Source organism: Arachis ipaensis, chromosome B4 (genome assembly GCF_059453495.1).
Source record: "Arachis ipaensis isolate K30076 ecotype BB chromosome B4, ASM5945349v1, whole genome shotgun sequence".
Classification (NCBI taxonomy): domain Eukaryota; kingdom Viridiplantae; phylum Streptophyta; class Magnoliopsida; order Fabales; family Fabaceae; genus Arachis; species Arachis ipaensis.
This window is the reverse complement of record NC_142439.1, coordinates 135,121,913-135,137,304: the sequence shown is the minus strand read 5'-3', so window position 1 is coordinate 135,137,304 and position 15,392 is coordinate 135,121,913. Positions and strand designations below refer to the sequence as shown.

Genomic DNA, 15,392 nt, shown 5'->3' with positions numbered 1-15,392 from the left:
GACTGAATTACCCTTCATTCAACCACAAAATTTACCTCCATCACTGTATACCCATTATTCCAAACATTGCATATCATCACCATTGCATTTTTATTTCTTCTAATACTAATATCATCTTAAATTATAATTCAAATATTAAATATATAATTTTTCTTAAAAAAAATAAAAAATTAATGCTAAGAATTTATTAAAGATTAATCAAAATTTAAATAAATAAAAAAAATTAAAATACAATTTTTTTTTTGAAGAAAATAGAAAGATAAATTTGGTTGTAAAATCTAAAAGAGGAAGAGAAAAAAGAAAAGTTTGGAGGGATAAGAGGACAAATTTTAAAAATTCAATAAGGGTAAAAAAGTAAAAAATCAGTGTCTCACAAGTTGTGTTTCAGTATCTCACCAAATTGGAGCCGTAGGGATGTCCATGGATCGGATCGTATCCGCAGATCCGCGGTAAATATCCACATCCGATCCGAAAATTGCAGATACGATCCGATCCGCAAATTGATCGGATCGGATCGCGGATATCTGCTCTACATCCGCGTATCCGATCTGCGGATCCGCAGATCCGCACTATAATAATTAAAAAATAAATAAATATATATGTTTGGTATTATATTTACTTGTTTGTATGTTTTAGTTAGTAATTATTATTCATATATTGTATTATTTTATTTTTGTTATTTAGAGAGAGTTTGATTAAAAATATTTTAGAAATAAATAAGTTTAAAAGTATGAAAAAAATATTTTTATCGAATTTTTTTACATAGAAATATGATTAAAAAGAGAAGGTTTAATTACACGGACATATCCGATATCCGATCCGACACTAAAAAGTGCAGATATCATATCCGATCCGATCCGATGAAAATTGTGCGGATCGGATCAAATTTTCGGCCATATCCGATCCGATTCGATCCGCGGACACTTTTAATTGGAGGTACACAAATTTAATATTTTCGTGTCTTTCCGTATCTTTTAAAAATCTATGTCTCACCAAACCAAATAGTAGATATGTGTTACCGTGTCCATGTCTGTCCATGTCTCAATGGGACATAAACATCAACCAAACACCGCCTTAATGTCTAATGTTTGTGCGTCAGAAATTACTTCAGAACTAACATGAGTCACACTCGCAAAGTTTAAAAATTAAATAGGACAATTCAAATTTTAGAGGGTAAATTGAGGGACTAATCTTTTGTGCGACTTATTAGTTGTGGTTTTCGATAGATGGATATTGGAGGATTTACTCCTATTGATCTGAACAAAAGCTATTAAAGTATAAGGATTAATTTATATTTCAATAGTAACGTAATAAATAAATAAAAATTAAGCAAAACAAATAATATTTAATTGTATTATACCAAAAATTAAGAAATAAGATAATATTTATCAATAATAATGGAGAGTTCGAATGAGTTTTTTTTTTTTTTTTTAAGATCGTTTTACTTCTAATGTTAAAACATACATAAATGTATAGAGTTACAAGACATTACTACCTCGATCAGATATGATATATGTATTTTTTTAGTGTTGGATCCGATCCGATCTGATTCGTACATTTGTGGATCAGATCGAATCGAATCGGATCAGATATCGGGTATATCCGCGTAATTAAATATTTTTTTTAATTATATTTTTATATAAAAAATTCAATAAAAATATTTCTTTCATATTTTTAAAACTTATTTATTCTTAAAATATTTTTAATTAATTTTTTTTAAATAATAAAAATAAAATAATACAATATACGAATAATAACTACTAACTAAAACATACAAACAAGTAAATATAATACCAAACATATATATATATATTTTTTTAATTATTAATGTGCGAATATGTAGATTGGATACACGGATGCACAACAGATATCTGCGATCCGATCCTTAAAGGATGCAGATCGGATCATATCCGCAATTTTTGGATCGGATGCGGATATTTACCGCAGATCTGCGAATATCTATGATGCACGGACACTGACACAGGCACGGGACATGACACGATATGGGACACGCCGACATGCGAATTTTAAAATCTTACATGACACGGGACACACATACATATAAAATATAAAGTATTTTTTAGATAAACCGTAATGATATTTTAATATTTTATTGATATTAAAATATAAATTAATTTTTTAAATTATTTTTAATATCTTATTTTAATTATATCAAGTATTTAAAATATTTTTTATTTTAATAAATAATAATATATACTATATCTAAATTTATTTTAAGAATATATATTAAGAATAAGACCGGACACGCTAACACGTGATGATATTTAGGTGTGTTCAAGTGTGTCCAGAGAAGAATTTTTATTTTTATTGAGACACGGTTACGGTTTGGATACAGCAGACACGCGTGTCGGACGAGTGCCAGTCAGTGTCGTATCCGAAATGTGCAACTCAGTAAAGTGTCCGTGCTTCATAGGCGAATACGATCCAATCTATAAACACCCTAATTGTAAAACAACGGCATTCAAATTTAATTTATTACTTACTAGGAGAGTTAATTTTTTTTTTTTTTTGGTGACACTAGGAGAGTTAATTATCTACCACTGAAGAATTTTATGTAAACTCCGTGTATAAAGTACGAATAAATATAAGTAATTGTTGTTATTTACTAACTTAAGTTTTTAAGATATTTGGAAAGGTGTTAAATTTTTAACTAATAAAATATCCAAAAGATTAAGCTCTACCTAATTAGATATTAGTATGAACTTATATAGGGGCCATAATCTATTAGATGCAAGAATGTTGGAGTAATCTTTAACCGTAAAAACATAATAAATGTTACACTGATTTTGCGCAATGTTATTCTATCTTTGGCCAATGAAAATACACTAAGATATGATTCTCAACGTTGATTCTTGAACAATGGATGAAACTCCTTCACCGTTTTCTTGGTCCTAAATTCATTCACCCCTAAGGCCACACCTAAATTATAGCTACCTTTTCACCAAACAAAAATTAGATTCAAGTTTGTTCATAGAAACAAATGAAAATAATCAAGTTCTAGAGTACATGATTTTGTGTGAATGTGTGTGCACAACTGCTACATTCAAGAAAAATAGGTACTAAAACAAATGATGAAGAGTTATTCAGAGGAGAGCAATAATGGCTCATCCTCTGGTGAATTATCCTCTAAGGATGGTGTTAATATAACAAAGGGTGAGACACCATTGTTTGTTGTTTCTTCTTCTTTGGAAGCTGCAGAGCTTCATCATGCACCTGATGGATTAGTGGAGATAAATTTAGGTGACTATGAACATGGAATAAATGGATTAAAAGATTTTATTCATGTGTTTATTTTGGAGTCTATTAAGCTTTGGGCCATTGCAGGACCTATTGCTTTCAATATACTATGCAATTATGCTGTTAATTCCTTCACAAATATATTTGTTGGCCATCTTGGTAATTTGGAGCTTTCTGCAGTTGCTATCTCCCTCTCTGTCATCTCAAATTTATCATTTGGATTCTTGGTAAGGGCTCTAAAATTAGCATATTCATTCTAAATATCTACTTGATTATTGTGACATTTTCATTTGCATAGGAAAAATCAAAGTAAAAATTTTCTAAATATAGTTAAAAATGATATATAGGTACCTATGAATATTTCAACATCCTATTTCAATTTGTATATAAGTATAGATAAAAAAAAAATCTATTTCAACATCCTATTTTCACTTTTCAAAACACAGAAAATACATGGGTAATTATAATTCTTGCTTAAGTTCTACAAAAAAAATAAAAAAAATGAAAGAAAATAAAGAGTTGTTAAGTTGTTACACAAATTTTGCAGCTAGGTATGGCTAGTGCACTAGAGACTCTATGTGGTCAAGCATATGGTGCTGGACAAGTAGAAATGCTTGGAATATATATGCAAAGATCTTGGATAATCTTATTTGGTGCATGCATATTGCTCTTACCAATTTACATTTATTCTGAACCAATCCTAATACTCCTTGGTCAAGATCATGAAATTGCTGAGCTTGCTGGAACATTCACAATCCAAAGCATCCCTCAGATGTTCTCCTTGGCCATCAATTTCACCACACAAAAGTTCTTGCAAGCACAAAGTAGAGTTGCAATTCTAGCATGGCTTGGTTTTGTATCCCTCATTGTCCACATTGGCATTCTTGCACTTTTCATCAAGTTGCTTGGTTGGGGAACAGCAGGTGCTGCTGCAGCATATAATATAACTGCTTGGGGAATTTCTTTGTCACAATTGGTTTATGTTGTTAATTGGTGCACTGAAGGGTGGAAGGGTTTGTCATGGTTAGCATTTAAGGATCTTTGGAATTTTACCAAGTTGTCTTTTGCTTCAGCTATCATGCTTTGCCTTGAGATTTGGTATTTCATGACTTTGATTGTTCTCACTGGACACCTTGAGAACCCAGTTATTGCTGTTGGCTCACTTTCAATATGGTAAGACAAATTTTGTTTCTTGAAAAATATAGTCATCATTGTATTCTGAACTAACATATATAACGGTTGATGTGTACTTGAATGAGGTGTGAGTCTCAATATAATAGTGTATATATACATACATATTAGTGTACAGTTTAATTGGTTAATTAATTTTTTGACCAATTTTTTTTATTTATTAATTGATTTTTTATCTAAACCGAATCGATATGGTGATTGGTTTCGGTTAACTCGGTAAAAATGAGTGATTCAGTCGGATTCTGAAAACTATGAAGTACGGACACTTCATTGAGTTACCATATTTCTGTATTAGACACATTTCGAATACGACACATATTCGACACACGTGTCGTGTCTATATCCGTGTCCCGTGTTCGTACTTTTTTTTTCTAAAAAAAATTATCTTATTTTATTTGGATGTTATAACCATATCTAAGCCATCACATAAACTTCAAAACACCATTTTGTTATAAAAATAAAATAGTAATCCCCTTTTGTATAAAAGGCACAAGCAAATGCACTTAATAAGATAAATTTCTAAGTTTTAAAACAGATACACCAGAAAAGCTTCCTGGTTTTTTTTTTCTTGAATTATTAATTTGATATTAGCTTCTTTCTTTTCCTGTTCAGCATGAATATAGATGGTTGGGAAGGCATGCTATTCATAGGGATCAATGCAGCTATTAGGTAAGACTTGTCTATCCTAGTTTCTCATCTCAGTGTAAAGGATTTTTGTGTTTTCTTACAACTAATGAAAAATTTTCTTTCTTTTTTTTTTCTCCTCCTCTCAGTGTGAGGGTTTCCAATGAGCTTGGATCAGGGCACCCGAAAGCAGCAAAGTATTCAGTGATTGTGACAGTTACTCAGTCCCTCATCTTTGGAATACTTTCTGCTGTCATTATTATGGTTGCAAAAGATCATATTGCTGTCATTTTCACTGAGAGTGTAGAAATGCAAAGGGCAGTTTCTAAGTTAGCATCACTTCTTGGCATTACCATGATACTCAATAGTGTTCAACCAGTTATATCAGGTTAGATCCAAAGATCATCCCAATAATCAGTTACAAATACATGTATTGTTTAACTCATTTTCAATGTGTATTTCAATATGTATAGATAGCTGATTTTTAGTATACATGTTGAAAAGAATGTGTCTAAATACAAATTTAAGAGCAATGCTCGTTACTAGCAAATATTATCATTTTTTGCTAACATTTGACTAGCAATAATTTGTACCTATATCTATAGATATTTTGCACGCAAAAAAATCCATAATTTGCATCTATATTTATCAAGAGTTTTGCACACATAAATCAATACAGCTTGCACCTATATTTTTTAAAATTTACACACATAAATTAACAAAAATTTATTTGTTAAAAATAATTTAATATTTATGCTGGTTAAATAATGATAAAAAATACTAAAAGTTGCTGTCCTAAGAGTTTCTCTAAATTTAAATGTAATGGTTAAAGTGTTGATGATGCAGGTGTAGCTGTTGGAGGAGGTTGGCAAGCATTGGTAGCTTACATCAACCTTTTTTGTTACTACATTGTTGGACTCCCTCTTGGATTTCTTCTTGGTTACAAGATGGGCTTAAGAGTGGAGGTAAAGAACCCTTTTAACTACCCAATTATGATAACTACTTCCTCCACTTTAAGCACAAAATAATTCTTGAAATAGACGAATATAGTATCTAAGTATATATCTATTGATTTTATGTTTATTAGTTTCATATTAGGTTGATTTCGTCGTTATGATTAAGTTGTATATATCTTTAATCTATAAATAGGCAAATTTCTTATTATCATGGATTCTAACATTACTCTTCATCGCATACGGAAATTGTAGGGTATCTGGATTGGAATGATATGTGGGACAATATTACAGACAATGATCTTGCTGTATATTATCTATACTACCAATTGGAATAGAGAGGTACAATTAACAACCAAAGTTAAAATTTTGTGACATTCAAATGGAAGGGGAAAAATCATACGAGTTCAAGTAACTAATTAATTAATTAATTAGTTAATACCCTCTCTATATGTGTTTCTCAGGTTGAAGAAGCATCAAAACGAATGCGGAGATGGACAGGTCAAGAATTGGAGCTTCATTCCATGAGCTAGTAACTAGCTAGTATACCACATAGAAATTAAATCAGGAATTTCGATCATAGTATATTTAGCTTTTTTTAATTATTATTATTATACTTGTAATGTAACAAATGATATTAGAAAAAGAGTAAAGAAAAATTCATAATCCTACTTTCATATGCTCTTTAGTACACATTAAGGTAGTGGTTGTTTTTAAGAATAAAATTAAAAGAATAAGATTTAATATTGTGTTTCGTAGTCAAGAGACTAAAATTAAAATTTTAGTTTCAAGCACAAAATTTTAGTATCTCCAAAAAATTTTTTGGAAACACAGAAATTAAAATTTTTAAAAATAAAACTGAAATTTTAATATTTAATTTTTTAAATTTTAAGTCTATCTCTCTATCTTTATATTTATCTTAAACTAAACATAATAATAAAATATAACTCAGTTAATATATTTTACACCAAATATAATATAAAGACTAAATATCTATCTCTCTATCTCATACCTTCCGTTTCTAGTTTCTCCTTTACAAACGCAGCCTAAGTTACTTACACAACACACATATAAATCATCTTTTCTTTAATGGGCAATAAATTAAACACAAAAACTCAAAGATTGTTCCTAATTAAAACAAACGATGTACACCAAGAGGTCTTCCATCACCAAGAAAGCACGGAGATACAACACATATTTTGGCCAATCTATCCGCAGGGACAGACATAGGGGCGAATAGAGGCTTGGTCTCCAATTAAAAAAATAAATAATAATAATAATAATAATAATAATAATAATAATAATAATAATAATAATAATAATAATAATAATAATAAGTTATTAAGTATAATTTAATTTTTAAAAAAAATTATTTAATATTTAATTTAATATAAATAAAATTTTAATTTAATTTAAATATTAATAAAATAAAAAATTATCATTTATTTAGAATTATTTATATAAAAGTTTTTGAAAGAGATTGATTTATTTAATAAAATAAAAAATTATAAATTAATTTAGCAATTAAATTAGTTGAGAATTAAAATATATGACATTTTTTTTTGAAAAATAAATAATAATAATAATAAAAATTTAGTTAATATGTCTCTTAAAAATATATAATAAATTTATTATTAATAAAAAATTTTAAATATTTTTATTTAATAAATATAAAATAAATATATTAAAAATTTTATTTTTTATATTTTTAATAAAAAATTTTTAATTTATAAACTTAACTTATTTTTTAAAATATAAGATAGATAAACTCTGATGATATGAATAGGATTCTCCACCAAATGACAAAATGTTTAGGACATCAAGAGAAGAGAAGGAGGAAATCACATGGAACCAAGGAGTGGGGAAGAGAGCGCATGCACCAATGTGTTTTAATGAGATTGCAGGTAGTTTTTCTAATTTTGATGCATTGTAGGGCGATTTTTTTTATATATAAATAAAATAAATATTTTAATTAAAAATATACGTTAATTTAAAAATATTTACAAATTTTTATTAAGTGATTTAACTTTTTTATTGTATAAACGAGATAAGTATAGTTATATTTTGTTTATATTGTAAATGAGATAAGACATGAACACGTGGTAACGTCTTATCTTTACAAACGTGATATGATATGAGCCTTATATTATCTCGTTTACTGTGTAAACGAGATATGTCCATACTTATCTCGTTTACAGTGTAAACGAGATAAGTCCAGAGAAAAACTATAAATGAAAGTCATGCACAACACTTTTGACCTTATCCCTTTTTTTTTTTTCACATTTCTCTCTTTTTTGCACCGTTTGTTGATATTTATTAGTTCTTCGGACATTATGGCACGTAAGGACGCATGCACGAACGCATGGGACCCAGACATCAACCGCCTCAACGCTAGTTGGCACACTGTGGGAACTTTCAACGTTGAGATTAGTGTCTTTATTGTTTAAACTTTAAATTAATAAGTGCTTGTTTTTTGGGTGCCATTATTTTGATAAAAAATATTTTTTTTAATGAAAAAATATATTTTTTTATTTTTTAGTGTATTTAGCAAATTTTTAATTGTTAAAAGTAAAAGCACTAGAAAAATTAAAAAAATATCTTTTTTAAAAAACTATAATTTATATCTTTTTTTAAAAGATCTTTTTTCCTTAGAAAAAGGATGTTTTGTAATAATTGATAAATAAAAATATCCTTACTAAAATTTTGAAAAGACATCTTTTATCCTTTTTTTTTTCATTGATGAATATACTACATTAATATTCAAATCATGCAATATTTTAAAATAAAATCTTTAATAATTTAATATAAAATATTATCATATATAAAGATAAAAAAAATATACTGAAATCAAAATATAAAACAGTAAAAAATTTAAAATAATTCACAAATAAAAATATAACATATTCGTTTAGTTTTTGTGACATATATATATAAATTGAAAGAATATTATTTCTTGATATTATTCTTTTACGCATTCAACAAGTCATTAGGTTTTTTCTTTTACCCTTTCTTCTTTATATTGTTATTATTATTTGCTTTCTTTGCATATTATTTTCGTCTTCAATTTGTTTTCTTTTATTTCTTTTACCATTTCTTCTTCGTATTGTTATTATTATTTGCTTTCTTATCATGTAATTCATGTTATTTCCATTTTCATATTACTTTATGTTATTATTATTTGCTTTCTTTTATTTTTTGTTATTTTTTCCTATTATTTTTATATTGTTTCTGTCTTCATATTAGCTTTTTATTTTATTTTTTTTATCATTTCGTTATTATTAATTTGTTATCACTTACGTTATTATTATTTACTTTATGTTATTATTATTTGGTTTTTTATTATAGTACTTTATTTTTATTTAGTGTATTATTATATTCACTATTATTGTTTGGTTTTATTAACGTTATATATTATAAAATTTGATATAATTTATTATAATTTATAATATAACTCCAAAACTAAATTCAAGAAGAAGTCAAGTGAATATTAAAAACGAGGATGCAACAAATGAAGGAGAAATAAAAACTATAAAAGCAAAATGGAATGATTAAAATATTGAAATATTTTTGACTATTTGTGTAGAAGAGATATAAGATGATAATAGACCTAATAAACATTTTAAAAAAATTAGATGAAAAAATCTACAAAAAAAATTTAGAAAACATGACTCCTATATATGCATAGACAACTAAAAAATAGATGGGATGCTCTTAAATCTTATTTTCAATTATGGGCTAAATTAGTTGGACAAGAGACTAGTCTTAATTGGGATCATGAGAAAAAAACAGTGTTAACTTCTGAATTTTGGGGGACTGATGAAATTAAAGTATGTCAATTTTTCATTATAAAATAATACATAAGTTAATTTTATCTTTAAACTTTAATTATTAGATTCTTTTTATATTTATTCTTTTGCATATTTTAAACAGATTAAATTTAGAATTCGCTAAATTTAAGAATGAAGGTCCTAAATCTTTATATAGGTTTAAACAGTGTTTTAAGAACATCGTAGCTATTGGTTATGGTGCTTGGGCGCCATCGAAAGATTCAAATCCGGAAAAATTTAATAATCAGAACAATGAGGATTTCGAGAGTGAAGGTGACATTAATTATATAAATAAATTTATTGAAGAAGACATTGCTAATTATACCATTGTTCATAGTCCTACTAGAGAGAAAAGAAGAAAGACTTCTAGCAAAAGGTTGAGAAACGAGTTGGAATAGCATCTAGATTACCGGACTCACTTGATCGGATTTTAGTTGGTGTGGAGTCAAAAGCTGCAATTAAGGAAGATATCCTTACTCCATAGAAAATTACATCAAGTTGCTACCAAATTACCTGATCTAGAACCATATAGTCCACAATTCTATTTGGGAATTAGATCAATAGCTAAGCCACAATATAGAAAAACTTTTATTACATTGAGTGATGATCCCAATCAATAATTTAGATAGTTAGAATCTTTTAAAGGTGAGTTCTATGGTGTAGAAGGAAGATTCTTTCTACACCTATATATTTATGTTGTCAAAAAAATTGTGACTAACATACTTCATATGTTGACATCAATATCACGTGACGGTGATATATAGAATAAATTGGTTAATTGTGTTTATTATGACTAATTATTGAAAATGATATTGGGCTGGTTGTAGTTGTATTTTTGGTTTAAACTACTTCGAAAAAGTAAAAATAAATTTTGAATTTGATTGTGGACTAACCTATTAATTCCAATATTTTTATGGCACCGGATTCAGTGGTCCCAAAATCTTTGGACCATTAAATGGTCCCATAACAAAACATATTTTTTAAGTTTTTTTTGATAACTGCTAAATAGTCTTTTTTTAAATTTAATTACAAATTAACCCTATATATTTTATTTAATTATAAAAACGATTTTTTATTTTATAAATAATTATTTTATCATAAATCTATCATGTTTATTAACAATCAAGAACAAAAACAATAACGAATTAGATCTTCCATTGATCTTAATAAATTTTTTTGCTATTCCAATCGATTAAAAGATTAAATTTGATCCGTCATGTTCGTGAGGAATCATAAAATCGTGTTTCCTTGAAAACCAACCGATTGGACTATCCAACCAATCGATTGAATTATAACTCAATCGATTGGATTACAGTTTACCACTAAATAATCAATTGAAAATTGTTGGGCAGCATGGTTTTTGCAAAAATCAATCGATTGGTCATATTACCCAATCGATTGAACGATGACTAAAAATGTGTGTTTCTTACAATTCAATCGATTGTTTAGAATTTTCAATCGATTGAATGCTTCAATCGATTAAAAGATTAAATTTGATCCGTCACGTTCGTGAGGAATCATAAAATCGTGTTTCCTTGAAAACCAACCGATTGGACTATCCAACCAATCGATTGAATTATAACTCAATCGATTGGATTACAGTTTACCACTAAACAATCAATTGAAAATTGTTGGGCAGCATGGTTTTTGCAAAAATCAATCGATTGGTCATATTACCCAATCGATTGAACGATGACTAAAAATATGTGTTTCTTACAATTCAATCGATTGTTTAGAATTTTCAATCGATTGAATGCGGTTTAGGGTTTAGGGTTTAGGGTTTAGAATCCAAATTCTCTTTTTCCATGAATTAATTTCTTTTATTCACACATAAAAAATTAAACTTAACTCCCAAACATTTATTAATAACTACTTATTTTAATATGTATATATAATTATATATCTATATATAAATATATATTCAATTATTTATATATATAAATAAATTAAATTATGTATATGCATTAACATACATGAATAATTTAATATCTTTTTCAAAGTATATGCTACTAATTAAAATTTTTATTATTAAGTAATTATATTCTAACTGTATTTTTAATAAGTTTCAACAATTATTTCAAAAAAAAAAAAAGATTTTAATTAGTACTTTAAATACTAAACACATATAGCCTAAACTGTAAACATTTATTTATAAGTATTCAACGCTAGATCTTACACCGTACACCCTAAATCTTAAATCATACATTCTAAATTCTAATTTATAAATCTTAAACCTTAAACCTAAATTCTAAATTGTAAACCATAAATTTTAAATCCCTAAATTTTTAACTTTAAATTCTAAATCTTGTAGTTAAAGTTGAATTGTGACTCTAGAAGCAATACTTCAAAAAAGTCTGATTACTTTTATGTATTTTTATGTGGAAAAATATTGTTTATACCATTAATTATATTTATATAATAAAAAAAATCTAAAAATTAGTAATTTTATTAAAATCTGGCCAGGCACTTAACCAATAAAAAAAATAAATAATTCAATACCATTAAATATAATTTCACACTATTAAAAATACTAATAATAATTAATTGATAATTACAATTTATAAATCACAAAACCTTCTACCATCAGCACTTCTCTATAATGAAACTGTTTGATATATTCCATTCAAATTACATGTCAAGATTGCCAAATTGATATATTAAAAATTTGATATCATTATATTTTAATGAGGTATATAAGTATATTTCATTAACTTATTAATCAACTAGGCATCTTTTTTATATATGCTCAATCAATAGTTAAAATTTATTCAATTTCTTTTATAGCTTTTTGGAAAGAAAAAAATATTATTATTATTATTATTATTATTATTATTATTATTATTATTATTATTATTATTATTATTATTATTATTATTATTATTAAATGTCATTGTATCACATTAATAAAATTGGTATATGTAAAAATAATATACTATGAAAACATATCACATGAATCATAGTTAGCTACCAAAAATACTTTTGAATTATTCAAACACCGAAAAAAATACACCCGAATTTTACTATCAACAAAAATGCCCTCGAATAATTTAAAAACGCGAAAAAAATGCCCAACAGTAAATATATATTTTCAAAAAATACCTTAGAGATTGAATTTTGATATAATTTTTTGCAAAAAAAATTATAAAAATGAGATATTATTATCCTTAAAATTTGGTAATTTTTTGTTAAGTATTTATTTTTTTGTAATTTTTTTTGTTAACAATCAATAATACTTTTAAAAAATCACAAAAAATATATACTTAGCAAAAAATTATCAAATTTTAAGAATAATAATATATTACCTTTTTAGTCATACTTGTAAAAAATCATCAAAATTCAATTTCTAATGTATTTTTTGAGAAATATATATTTAATGTTAGATTTTTTGCAAGATTATCTATCATTAAATATCTATTTCACAAAAAATTATTAGAGATTGAATTTTGATGCAATTTTTTGCAAGTATGATTAGAAAAATTAGATATTATTATTCTTAAAATTTGATGATTTTTTGTTAAGTATATATATATATATATATATATTTGTAATTTTTTTGTTAACAACCAATAATATTTTAAAAAAATCACAAAAAATATATACTTAGCAAAAAATTACGAAATTTTAAGAATAATAATATCTCATTTTTTTAATCATGATTGCAAAAAATCGCATCTAAATTCAATCTCTAAGGTATTTTTTGAAAATACATATTTACTGTTAGATTTATCGTATTTTTAAATTATTTAAAGGTATTTTTATCAATAGTAAAATTTGGATACATTTTTGTCAATATTTAAATAATTCGAAAATATTTTTAGTGATTAACTATGATATATGTGATATATTTTCATAATATATTATTTTTACATGTACTAATTTTATTAACGTGAGACAATAATAATAATAATAATAATAATAATAATAATAATAATAATAATAATAATAATATAATTATTATTATTATTATTATTATTATTATTATTATTATTATTATTATTATTATTATTATTATTATGACCGTAATATATTTTTTTTCCAAAAAGCTATAAAAGAAGTCGAATGAATTTCAACTATTGATTGAGCGTATATAAGAAAGATGCCTAGTTGTTTAATATGTCAATGAAATATGATGAGTTTGGAAAACTCTAAACTAAATTGATGATGATCAAATATTATTAACAGCAAAATTATCAATCTAATCATGTGTTAATTAAATTAATTTTGCTGTGCAGGATTGTTCTATTGGGCCGAAAAATGAGTTTCTGGCTTAAGCCCAAAAAACCAGCCTTGTTGCATGATTATATACTAAGTGGCTGAAATTTTATATTGTTGGGCCAAGCTTGATGTTGCTTACAACCAAGCCCATGATTAATTTTTGATGAGAACCTCTTATGCTTGATCCGAAACAATTTTCATCAAGAAAGCAAATGTTAACCAAATGGGCCAGAATTTAAACAGTATCACTAAGCCCAATTTGTTATGCATGCATGGTCCGAAAGGAAAAATGAAATTGAGGCACAAAGATGAAAACCCAACTCATTGAACTTTGGTTGCATGCTTCCAACGGACTTCACATTAACTTATTATGGAATTCAAATTTTATAAAGAAAAGTTAATGCAGTCCTTGGGAATATGAAAAAGAAAAAGTCAAGTGATATGATGGAAATTAATGGTAGCTTACACGCTACTTCACAAGCTTGGAGAAATGCACCTAATTAATTTATCTATCATAACTCTCATAGCTTTGCTTTTCTCTTTCTTCTTTTTGCTTCTCTTCTTTTTTCGGTCCTTGTCCAGGAAACAATGGAAGAAGTGTTCTTCAACCAAGAAAAGGAAGAAGCTGCATGCATCAAGACCATCAAGCTAATGATAGCAAGAAAACATACTAAAATAAAAATGAGCTGTGGCTAAGATACTTACCAAATGTGGTCAGATTTGGTGAGGTTATCTTGAGCTTTCCATGCTCAAAAAGGAAGAAGAAGATCTCGGCCAGTAAGGGAGATTCTTGAAGCATGGCTTGTCTTTGATTCTGCTCAACCACCACAGGGAGTAGCTAGAGTGGCGAAGTGATGGTTGAAGGCAGAGATTGAAGCAGATGAAGTCATCATCATCATGAAGCATCAAGGGCCAGAATTTCATCTTGGAGAGCAAGCCAAGGATGGAGAGCTCGGATTGATGAAGGGTGATGATCAAGAAAGGATTAGAGGTAATTGCATGTTGGTTAATGCATGGTTATCTCTTCTCTCTCTATGTGGCCGAACCGGTTTGTTGAAGGAGGAAGAAGTTGGTTCGGTTTTGGCTTCAATAAGTGGAGGCTCCCCTCTTCTATATTAAGGGTGGACAGCCACTGTTTGAAGCAAGGAGAAAATTTGAGAGTGCAAGGCACAGAGTTCTCAGAGCTACCTGAGCTAACAGTTTTCTCTTCTCCTTCAATGTATTCAGTTTTGTATTTTTCTGTTTAATTTTGTCATGTCTTGAGTCTCATGGTAAAAGGCAAACGAGGTTTGTAATGAAAAAGCCATAGAGCGGAAAAAGGCAG

General features: G+C 27.0%; 1 protein-coding gene across 1 annotated transcript; it reads left to right on the top strand.

Moving 5' to 3' along the window:
• The first annotated feature begins 3,092 nt into the window (after positions 1–3,092).
• Positions 3,093–6,559, top strand: LOC107637149 (protein DETOXIFICATION 34-like). Its single transcript, XM_016340592.3, has 7 exons — positions 3,093–3,485; positions 3,806–4,431; positions 5,062–5,118; positions 5,223–5,461; positions 5,920–6,038; positions 6,282–6,368; positions 6,491–6,559. Exons 1-7 carry the CDS (start codon positions 3,093–3,095, stop codon positions 6,557–6,559), a joined length of 1,590 nt encoding a protein of 529 aa, XP_016196078.3.
• Positions 6,560–15,392: the final 8,833 nt, after the last annotated feature.